Below are 11943 nucleotides of genomic sequence, written 5' to 3'. Positions count from 1 at the left end.
TTTTACAGCGTTTACCTGTTCAATTTGCATGTGACAATGGATTAGATAAAGAAACTAGGTTGGTGTTGATAGACCCAAATGGTGAGGATGTGATGACTAGAATCCACATTGAATACAATCATGGTAATTGCAAGTTTAGAGTTCATGATTGGCCATAATTTGTTCTTCTTAATTTGCTCGATTTGGGGAAGAAATGTCTACTCGAGTACAACCGTCCAACTCATTCTCTGATCCTGTCACAAGTATTTGAATAGGTTTTAAACAAGCTTTTGTGGTATCCATGTTTGGGTTCTTGAATATTATCTTTTGGTTGTTTAAGTTATGCTACAATTGACACTTTAACTTTTTTTTTTAATATCTTTTGTTAATTATTATGTTTTGGTATAAACTTAACAGATTTTATAACATGTATGTTTACATTATGTTTAGTTTCGTGATACATGTTGATGTGGTTAAATACGTATCATAAATGTTATAGTATCTCATGTTTAGTATTATATATTAATTCTATATTAAATTTACCTATTTATTAGATGTTTTACATATTCATAATTTATGTTTACCATATTTGATTATAACTAACAAATAAATGTGTTCTAATTCTTAATTTGATATGATTCTTCTAGAAGGTAGTTTTCAAATTCAATAACCACCACTCTTATATTCTTTTTATTTATGTTAATATGTTAATGCATTCTAACAAAATTGCCGGGTGTTACCTAAGTTAGAATACAATTTAAAAAAGTGTTATAAATCCCTAATCATCTTTTAGGTTTAACATCTTCTTTATCATTCTCCCAGCCGTCATTGAAGTATGTATCAGTCCGTTAATTTCTTTTAACTATTTTTATATAAGTTGTTTTTCTTAGATTAATACGTTAATAACTAATATTTTAAATTTATATTATTTTGTTTTATGTAGAAAGATTATTTTTGTAATGACAGCTTCTTTTCTTATGCTTGTCGAAGATCCGAAATATCCTATTCAGGTATTCTTAAAATTGTATGATAATATTTTTGTCTAAACTTTCAATATCTAATTTTGTTATTAGGAAATTCTAAAAGAATTTATCTTGCAAAATTCTTTGATGTTTAACATGTTGCCTAAAACAGTTGAGATTGTTCATTACAAAGGATCATCGATAGTGGAGTTAAAAAAACATGAAAAAACAGTTTGTTTGGGTGATGGAGTTACTGATCTAATGTGTTCTTTGAAGATTCGTCCTTATGAGAGGGTTATTTTTGTTTTAATTGAAGATGAAACTAAATGGTTGGTTAGAACTCCTTCCAAGAAAGCAAATTCTACTTTGCATCGACAGGCATTTGTTTTATACGATCATAATAGAATGAATGATAAATTGGTAAAATTCTCTTTATTTTTTTTTAATTAATAGTCAGTGTTTGAAACATGTATATTATAATGTTTTTAACATATAGTATTTTTTCCTATTTTCCTAACAGGTTGTTTCAAAGAAGAATATTAAATCACAGTTTCAAGACGTGCTTCAAGTCGGAGTAATTAAGTTCATATTTGATCATAGCCATTCATGGGAGATAAATTTTAAATTTTATAAAAAACACTATTTATTTGGTGACGGTTGAAAACAGTTGGTTCAAGATTTGGCTTTGAGAAATGGTGACGTTCTTTGGTTAAAGTATGTCAACACGTCTACTGTTGATTTTATAGTGTATGACAAGAACGGTATTCCTTTATTGTTTCCACATTTACCATAAATTATTTTTCATCGATTATCAAATTCCAATACACATGGTGAATATACCGTGGAGTCTCCATATTGTGAATCAGTAGTTGGTTATTCTCACAATCCCGTTATACATCATGGTGATAATAATGAGGCTGAAAACTCTAATTGTTATTTAGAGTTCCATAAGAAGATTGAATATCATATGGTAATACATTTTATACGTTTGTAATATATTTTTGTTATAAGTCTGTTCATTTAAATTTAAATTAACCATATTAACTTTCTAATGTATTTTGTTTTTAATATTTTAGCGACTACCTGCTGAAGTTGGTAGACTTGCGAATCTGAAAAGAACCCGCTTAATTAAGTTCAGGAGTTTGTTAGGCAATGAAACCATCTTTAAAGTTAAAAACGGAGGAGAAAAAGAGAAGGGTCGCTTTACGTTAATTGGATGGAAGGATTACGTGATCAACAATCAATTATGTTTTGGCAAGACTTTAGTTACTCATTATTATAAGAATGATGTTGTTTTGGTTGTTCTTAAACTTATTTAGTTGTGATGTTTTTTTTTTCGTATTTATTTTTATTAATTTGGACTTTATTAAAATTTTAATGTAAGAACCTTTATCTTTATTTATTTTGTTTGCTTTAGAAATAATCTGTTTATGTATTTTTTTTATTTCATTCATTCATGTTTATAACAAATATTTTTTAACATAACCATAATTATGATAAACAAAATCTATGTATAACCATAACCTATGTAAATCTAAAATTTATGTTATTTATATTTTTTTTAAAAATCTGGTCAAAATATATTAATATTAAACTATTGACTTACATTAAGCTTTATTAAGATTTCCTAAAGATATTCATTATTGAAATCGATTAACATATTCCGTAATTTAAGATTATTTCCATTTTATTACATTAATGGCATTTTAATTCAGTTTTAATTAATATTATACATTACTTAAATAATGTTTCATAATTTTTTTTCCTATATTAACCATTTTCCATGATTTGTCAACATATTTTCCACCATTTTTTTCCATTATTGGTATAATCATGCCATCATCTTCTAAGAAACGTAAAACTGTTATCTCCAGTTCAAAGAGCAACAACAACGATCCAACTGGTATTACAGTCTTTTTTCATATTTCTTTCAACTCACTCGATTATTTCTTCAATTATACGGTATTCTTTATGTTTTATGTAGGTAATATTCCAAGAGACCCATTGTCTGATGTTTTCAACACAACCCAGTCAAATAATGTTCAATATGTTCATTCGAATCCACCTATCACAGGTTTTTTTAACGGACACTCATATCCAGCATATCATTCCAATCAATACGGTAAAATCTCGAGGCGTCAACCTTTTAATATTAAATTTAACAATATTTAATTTGGTTGTTTTGTATTATTAATATTTTCATTTACTTTGAATTAATCTATTTTCGTATCCTATGTTTGTTGAAATAAAGTTCAACCTCAAATCGGCCATTTAGGTAACGTTTTAAGCAATACACCTGTTAGTATGTATCAAAATTACACATCAAATAACTATTCATCAAAACATGGTTCAGTAAGTTTTATATGTATTATATTTACAATATATTTGTAAATTTATCTATACGACATTATTGGACTTATTATAAACGCAGATTCAAACACTAGAACCCGTACACAGTATGAAGCTCAAAGGAGTTGTGTTACTAAAATTCACAAAGGGAAGGAAAACTTATCTCCGTCAACTCTACCTAGCGTAAATAATAATTCTCCAAACTACCAACTTTTGTCATTCATAATTATTCTAATTCTCTAGCTACTGCTATTTTCATAATTCATTATATTTATATTATAAATATATTTCCAGATGATAATTCTACGCAACTTGGTACTTTTATTCTTCAAATCGAAAACAAAGAAAGCAAATTGTAGATGTTAAACGTGATAAATTAAAGCACTCCTTAAACCAAGCTTCTCAAACAATGCCGTCTTCTTCAAGTAAAATGTTTTTCCTTTTAGTCATACATTTGTAATTTTAATCTATTTTTGTTTTATTAGTTATAAAATATTGTTTTTAACAGGTTGTGTTATTTCCTCTAACATCATCCCTAATACATCATCAAATTTGAGCGGTTCTGTTTCTAACTACATAAACTCTGGAAGTACGTCATCAAAAAGGCGTGTTGAAAGACCAAGGAAAACAACCAATACTACTCCTATACCTATGCAGCAGTTAAACGATTTTGAGTTTGTTGTTGATGTTTTTAAAGGCATATCAACAGGTTATTATTTAATACATTATATAATTTTACATTAAATATTACAAATATTGTTCTTAAACTTATATTTCTCATTTATTTTATAGATTACGTTGATCATGGTGATCAAAGTTTCAAATGTGAGTCTTACAACGCGTGCTTGTGGGAAGTTGAATCTAGGAGAGGAAAAAGAACTGCCGATATAATGTTCTCTTTATGTTGTCGCAATGGAAATGTTAAACTTCCTGATTTAAAGCAACCTCATGAAAGTTATGTAAAGTTGTTTCGTGGCGAAGATCCTATAAGCAAGTATTTTTTGAAAAATATTAAACGATTCAATTCGATGTTCTCCTTTACATCAATGGGTGGAAAATTTGACAATTCCATTAATAGAGGAAACGCTCCTTACACGTTTAGACTTGGCGGAGAAAACTACAATTCTATAGGAAGTCTTCTTCCATTAAATAACAAACCTCAGTTTGCTCAACTATACATTTATGACACGGAGAACGAATTATCAAACCGAAAACGTGTATTTGGGTAAGGCTTTCTTTTAAACATTATATGTTTCTCATTTTTCAAACAAATACTGTTTTATCATATATATCATTTTTATTAATGTTTATTTTTATTTGTTTGTCTTACAGTGAATCATCTTCAGATGCCAACAATTACGAAAATTATATTATTAATTATCTCAAGGAAATGTTAGACTCACAAAATCCATTGGTTCAGGCATATCGTATGGTACGTGATACTTTTAAAGAAAATCCTCAGACTGATTTGAAGCTCCGCATTGTTGGAACAAGGAAATACGATGGTAGGACTTATAACTTACCAACTGCCTCTGAGGTTGCCGCTCTTATCGTTGGAGATTTTGGTCACGCAATGGACAAGAGAGATACTATAGTTAACTCCAGGTCTGGTGGTCTTCGGCGAATTAGTGAACTTCATCCTTCTTATAGTCCTCTACAATTTCCTTTGCTTTATCCTTTTGGTGAGGATGGTTATAAAGTAGACATTCCTCACAGGAATTTCGATCCTTCGTCTACGCCTGCCCGAAAGAAGTGCACTATGCAAGAGTTCTTTGCATATAGGTTACAAGACAGGCCTAACCAATTCTCACTACCCTTATATGGACGAAGGCTTTTTCAGCAGCTTTTGGTTGACGAATATACCATGGTTGAGAGTCAAAGGTTGCATTTTATACATGGAAAACAGAGTGAACTTAGGTCTGACACCTATGAAAGCCTTCGAAACCTTAAGACGGCAGGAAATTCAGATGCTTCAACATCTGGGCAGCGTGTAATCCTTCCGTCATCTTTTACTGGTGGAAGTAGATATATGATGCAAAATTACTTGGACGCTATGTGTCTTTGTAGATGGTACGTGTGACATCCGGCATTTTTAGGTTAACTCTGTTAACTAAACCCAGTTAAATCCTGTTGACTATGTCTATAAACTCAGTTAGTTCTGTTAACTATGAGTATGAACTCTTGTACATGTGATGTCATGTATGCGTATATTTAAGTCAACGTGTCATTGGTGACTTAAACAAGGATAAGTGACTAATTATAACTAGGATAATAAACTCGTCTTGCATGTTATAATAAACATTTCATATAACATGTATGATAAGTATAATGTGCTATGTGATTAATATGTTATATTATGGTTATTATATGATGATGTGATTGTAAGTAAGCTAAATGATTAAATAGGTTATATTATATGTCATGTAACATGTTTATTATTTAAATGGAACCTTAGGTTATGTTACATAGGAAATGTTTAATAAAATAAGTAGCATGTCACACATGAGTTAATAAAAGTTAACCTAAGTAATTTTATTCATTAAATCAATCATAAAGGGTTGTTAATAACAAGGAGGTTACAACAATTGGATGCCAACACCTTTTCCTTTCCCTTTTCCTCTCTCTTTGGCCGTGATACTCACACACACACACATACTCTCATTTTCTTTCATACAAACAATCATCTTCTAGTATTTTCTCCATAACACAAGAGTTGGTGATTTTGGTAAACAAGGGTTTAAGCATTTGATCAAGCAAAGTGAGTAGATTATTATGTTTATATGTTTCTTTTTCTTTTAATTCATATGAACCTTGTATCCAAATGGTTGGATCATGAAAGGGGATGATCAAAGTTTGACAAGTAAAAATGATTTTTGTATGCGTCTTGATTAGTATTTTTGAGTCTTTTATAAATACATGTGTTTTTACTTCTCTTATGAAATCAAATGGATAAAAATAAGACATGAAATTTGATTTGGTAAGAATGTTTCTTGATGATTTTGAATCATAAATGTTTCTTGATGATTTTGAATCAAAAGGATATAAAAGTTGTGATTTGTAGTGGATTGTGCCTAAAACTGCTTGTTGGCAGACTTGATGTTCCGGATTGCATTGTGGATAACTTGATGATATGTTTGAGTTTTTGATCGATTTTTGATTCTATGAACATGTACTTTGAATCTAGTTTTCAGAAAGTTCGGAATCTTAATTTTTGGACTCTGTTTGAGTACTTTTTATGAATTTATAAAATCAGGATGCAAAGCTGATTTAGGGATAATAATTTCTGAGTTGAGTTGTAAATTTCATAACTTGATGATAAAAATAGATATGGATATAATTCTACTTCTAGGATGTTGCAAATTGAATTAGGAATCTAGTCCAATTGGTCTTGCATCAATTGGACAAATATGGAATTTTTGACAAATTTTTGATTACTGCTGTGTTGTTGTAGAAATATAAATCATGTTGTTGTAGTATATGAATATTCTGGACGAATTGGTAAATCCAAAAATTGTGAGAAAAATATATGTTGAATCTAATACTGATGTGTATATGTGTGATTTATTTGGTAATTTAATTGTGAGTTTTGATTGATGAGAAAAATCGGTTTAGGTGGTATAAATTGTTAAAGGTGATAAAGGTGTTGGTTGAATTGAGATAATTGCAAATTGTGATATGTTAGTTGTGGTAAATTAGAACTTTGACTTTTTAAGTCAACTTAGAACTAGTTGACTAAATAGTTAGTCTTGCTTGTGATGTTGTGAAAGTGTATTGATCATAGAATTGCAAGGAATATGGCTAAGTGTGTATACTTGATGATTGATTAAGTGTGACTAGAATTATAAGGTAAACATTCTAAGTCCAACCTTTTAGTCAAAGGTCAATATTTTAGTCAAAGGTCAAAACTTTAGTCAAATTCAACTTTAGTCAAAGTCAACAAAAGTCAAACTTTGGTCAAAAGTCTTTTTAAAAACAATGGGAGATTGTTGGATCCTAGTGGTTCTAGGAACCATCCCACAAGTTACTTACGTACTTGCATTTTTAGGGTCTTAGCACGTGACGCATTTACTTCGGTCGGATTTGTGTAATACCCGAAGCACCAACAAGGTGAGTTTACGGCCCCACTTTTATACTTTTCCTTTGGGGGAGGAAACATGCAAAACTGTTTTACTTTACTTGCTCTAAATCTTTACACAACCGTTTGGTTGCTTATAACGTAGTGTTTCTTTGCCATAGAAAGTCCTCACGAACATCGGACCGTTAACTAAGGTTAACTGGCGTGGTAAATTTAAATAGTACTATTGGGTTTGACAAACCCCACCCTGCATTATTCTCGACTGGAGGTCGAACGGGGTGTAACTTTGACCAAACATTGTTAAGTTTTGGCAAAACTTGACTTGAGGCAATAACTAGTCAGCTTCGGTCGTGATGGAAACATAACACTATGCGGCAACGAGTTAACTAAGTGTAGTTAACCATGGGCCACTTTTATTTATAAATGTTTATGAACTGATAGAGCATAACTTACTTTGAAAACCTGTGATCTCACCAACCATATGTGTTGACTCTTTTTAGCATGTTTTCCTCAGGTAACTAGCAAGCACTTGGATTAGGATAACATTGCATGCATGGACTCGCATTGGGTAAGTTTGAAAACATTTATTTGATATTGGTTTTGCGCTTGTAGCGCCATGAATTATTTAAACTTGTTTGGGAGATGGCTCCCGCACTTTGTTTAGCTTCCGCACTAGCACTTAAGTACTCTGAACATTTTATTTTGATTTGTTAAAACTTTTAAGACCATGTAGATGTCGTTTGGTGTGATTAATGTGTTCGGATCCTGGTATGTCACCCGCCTTACGGTAAAACTCCGTTAGTGGAAATTTGGGTGTGTGACGGTACGGTTATCCGGATTTTTTCTTAACCATTACGCGCAATCCAGGTTGGCCAGAAGTAAAACGTTTTTTAAAGGATACCAATTTAAATTCTAAAGACAGGCCAGATATACTATGTCGGATTTTCAAAATGAAGCTTGATTCAATGATTAACTTGTTGAAGGATGAGGCTTTGTTTGGAAAAATCAAAGCAGGTTCGGTTCCCTATTTAATATTTTTTTAATATTTTGTTTACTGTTTGTTAAATATATTTATTTTATTTAATTTTTAATAATTTATTTGTTTGATTACAAATGCAGCCGTTTACACAATTGAGTTTCAGAAACGTGGTCTGCCTCATGCCCATATTTGCCTATTCATTGCTCTAGAGAATAAAATCCACAATCCGTCCCATATAGATAAATTTATTTCAAGTGAAATTCCTGATAAGGTCACTGAACCAGACCTATACCAGCTTGTGCCAGATCATATGCTTCATGGTCCTTGTGGTGAGGCTAATCCCAGCTGTAGCTGCATGATTGATAGAGAATGTTCAAAAAATTTCCCAAAACGATTTCAAAATGAGACAAGTATAGATTCCTACGGTTTTCCGCTTTATAAAAGAAGAGACAATGGGCGTTACGTCGTCAAGAAAGGTATAAATCTAGATAACAGAAGTGTTATGCCTTACAACAAAATTCTTTTACGAAAGTATCAAGCACATATAAATGTCGAGTGGTGCAATCAAGAAGGATCAATCAAGTATTTGTTTAAATATATAAATAAGGGTCCAGATCGAGCTACAATTTCCCTTGTCCAAAATAACACCGCCGAGAATGAAGATCCTCAAGTAGATGAGATTAAAGATTTTTACGATTGTAGATATATTTCTGCATGTGAGGCTGCTTGGAGGATATTTGCTTTTGATGTTCATTACAGGGTCTCAGCTGTTACGAGACTTCCTTTTCATTTACCTGGTCAACAACAGGTAATTTATGGCCCTGAGGAAGATATTGAAGATGTTCTTACCAAGACTTCCAATTCAGTTTCAATGTTTACTGGTTGGATGGAAGCAAATAGAAACTACGAGCATGCAAGGAGGCTATCATATGCTGAGTTTCCAACACAGTTTATATGGAAAAAAACATCACCACCAAAATGGGTAGAAAGGCAAAGTGGGTTTGCTATTGGTAGAATTCATGTCGTTCCCGCATCATTTGACGAGGCATACTACTTAAGAATACTTTTAAACAAGGTTAAAGGACCGAAATGTTTTGAAGATATTCGAACAGTAGATGGTATTGTTTGTGATTCTTTTAGAGATGCATGTTATAGAAAGGGCATTTAGACGATGATAAGGAGTACATAGAAGCAATTGAGGAAGCAAGCCATACCGCAAACGGATATTATTTAAGAAATCTGTTTGCAAAAATGCTTATAACATCGTCCTTATCAAGACCTGATTACGTCTGGGATAATACATGGCAATTTTTAGTCAACGGGATTCTTTATCATCAACAAAAGAAACACAAGAATCCATGTTAGTTTTGTTATATGTGTGAACTTGTCTTTTTTTAGTTTGCTTTAAGGTAGATTTTTTTTTCAGGTTTGTCTCTTAGTGACGATCAATTGAAGAACTTGGCATTACTTCAGATTGAGGATTTTTTGGTATCCAACAATTCATCTCTACGTAGGTTTTCACACATGCCTTTTCCAGATCAGGAATCTGTTTCTACGTCAATGAATCCTCTTATGATGGAAGAATTATCTTATAATAAGGATTCTTTGTCAAATGATTTTAAGCTTCTGTACACATCTCTAACTGATTAACAAAAAAACGTTTACAACGAAATATTCAACTTCGTGAAACGTAAAAAAGGTGGTGTTTTTTTCGTGTATGGTTACGGCGGTACCGGCAAAACATACTTATGGAAAACGTTATCTGCCTCAATTCGGTCAAAGGGAGAAATTGTTCTTAATGTTGCTTCAAGTGGAATAGCATCTTTGTTATTAGAAGGCGGTAGAACGGCTCATTCCATATTCCTTATTCCAATCAATCTTACCGAGGACTCCCAATGTCAGGTAACTATTATAAATTTTATTAAGTCTAGATTATTTCACATTTAAATGTATGTTTTTAAATTATTTTAATGAATATAATGTTGACATATTCAACATTTTCAGGTTAAGGGTAATACAGATGTTTCTGAGTTATTGAAAAAAACATCATTAATAATTTGGGATGAAGCTCCCATGATTCATAAACATGCATTCGAAGCATTGGACAGAACGCTAAAAGATGTTATGAACGTTGATTTGGGCAACACTTCTGGAACATTGTTTGGAGGTAAGGTAGTTGTTCTTGGTGGTGATTTCAGACAGATTTTACCTGTTGTACAGAATGGAACAAGAAACGATTTGTGTGAACGCCACAATTAGTTCTTCTTACATATGGTCAAATTGTAAGGTTTTGAAATTAACTAAGAACATGAGGTTGACCGTTGGTTCTCAAATGTCAAATACTTTAGAGATTAAACAATTTGCTGATTGGTTGTTGGATATTTGTCAAGGTAATCTTGGTGGTCCTAATGATGGTGAAGCAACTATAACAATTCCAGAGGATCTTCTAATAAAAGATTCCCTTGATCCTATGTCTGATTTGATTGACTTTGTTTATCCATATATGTTAGATAGGTTTAATGATCTTACCTACTTTCAAGAACGGGCTTTGCTTGCTCCCTTAAATGATGTGGTTCAAGAGATTAATGATCGTATTTTAGCGTATTTTCCTAGTCAAGAAATGGAGTACTTAAGTTCAGATAGCATCGACGAGGTTGAAAGTGTATCTGAGGATTTTGATCCCGTGTTGTACTCTCCTGATTTTCTGAATGGTATAAAGATGTCCGGAATGCCAAACCATCGTTTGTTACTTAAGGTTGGAGTTCCTATTATGTTACTACGGAATATAAATCAGAAAAAAAGGGTTGTGCAATGGAACTCGACTACAAGTTGTTAGTTTGGGTAAACACGTCATAGAAGCTAAGGTTGTTTCTGGTACTAATATTGGATTTCGTACTTTACTCAGCAGAATAAGTCTTACACCGTCTGATAAGAAGCTTCCCTTCAAGTTAAAAAGGAGACAGTTTCCTATATCGGTTTGTTTTGCAGTGACTATTAATAAAAGTCAAGGACAATCTTTATCGCGTGTTGGATTGTATTTAAAAGACCCGGTTTACCCATGGCCAGCTTTATGTTGCTTTGTCTAGAGTGAAGACTCGCGAAGGTATTAAGATTGTTTTATTAGATAAGGAATCCAAATTGATTAGTGAAACCAAAAATGTTGTGTATAAGGAAATATTTGGAAACCTTGTATGAGTTTTTACATTTCATTTTTGTTTATGTTTGAAATCTTGTAATTACATTTAACTTTTTTATATAAAATGATTGTTTTATTTTATTTTGTTTAACTATGGTTATATGTTTGTTTATTAATTATCCCTTTACTATTCTTATTTTTTATGTATCTTTTTTATCTTGTATTTATAGTATAAATTACTAAACATGTATGTTTTTAATTATAAGTTGTTTGATATATATTGTATATCTATTTCCCAGATTTAAAAAAGAAAAAAATATAGGTATAATGTTTACAAACAGTCTAAAAGTATAGGCTTAATAATTAGTTTTATGGATTCAATAACCGTCATTATTTTTTATTAATTTATACGGTTTTTGAAGATGAACAATCATACCCTAATTTCTTCAATCAGACAATCAAA

The 11943-nt window shown here is 31.4% G+C and overlaps 2 protein-coding genes across 2 annotated transcripts; both read left to right on the top strand.

Annotated features, from left to right (window-relative positions):
• Positions 1-8315: 8315 nt before the first annotated feature.
• LOC143600803 (uncharacterized) lies at positions 8316-10603 on the top strand. Its single transcript, XM_077078378.1, has 6 exons — positions 8316-8379; positions 8485-9419; positions 9500-9704; positions 9771-9832; positions 10127-10246; positions 10349-10603. The coding sequence occupies exons 1-6, from the start codon at positions 8316-8318 to the stop codon at positions 10601-10603; spliced, it is 1641 nt and encodes a 546-aa protein (XP_076934493.1).
• A 49-nt stretch (positions 10604-10652) lies between these two features.
• On the top strand, positions 10653-11430 carry LOC143600801 (uncharacterized). The gene is made up of 2 exons (XM_077078377.1): positions 10653-11055; positions 11147-11430. The coding sequence occupies exons 1-2, from the start codon at positions 10653-10655 to the stop codon at positions 11428-11430; spliced, it is 687 nt and encodes a 228-aa protein (XP_076934492.1).
• The last annotated feature ends 513 nt before the right edge of the window (positions 11431-11943 follow it).

Source organism: Bidens hawaiensis, unplaced genomic scaffold (genome assembly GCF_021521415.1).
Source record: "Bidens hawaiensis isolate Kalapana, Puna unplaced genomic scaffold, B.hawaiensis_p1.1 tig00054926_1, whole genome shotgun sequence".
Lineage (NCBI taxonomy): Eukaryota > Viridiplantae > Streptophyta > Magnoliopsida > Asterales > Asteraceae > Bidens > Bidens hawaiensis.
This window is presented reverse-complemented; position numbering and strand designations above follow the sequence as displayed.

Bases quoted from the DNA above. Each gene is read 5' to 3' on its own strand.
- LOC143600803 (XM_077078378.1), top strand. From the start codon at position 8,316: ATGAAGCTTGATTCAATGATTAACTTGTTGAAGGATGAGGCTTTGTTT. The intron at 9,833-10,126 runs GTATCCAACAAT...ATTCGGTCAAAG, and splicing joins TTCAGATTGAGGATTTTTTG to GGAGAAATTGTTCTTAATGT. The intron at 10,247-10,348 runs GTAACTATTATA...CAACATTTTCAG, and splicing joins CCGAGGACTCCCAATGTCAG to GTTAAGGGTAATACAGATGT.
- LOC143600801 (XM_077078377.1), top strand. From the start codon at position 10,653: ATGAGGTTGACCGTTGGTTCTCAAATGTCAAATACTTTAGAGATTAAA. The intron at 11,056-11,146 runs GTATAAAGATGT...TCAGAAAAAAAG, and splicing joins CTCTCCTGATTTTCTGAATG to GGTTGTGCAATGGAACTCGA.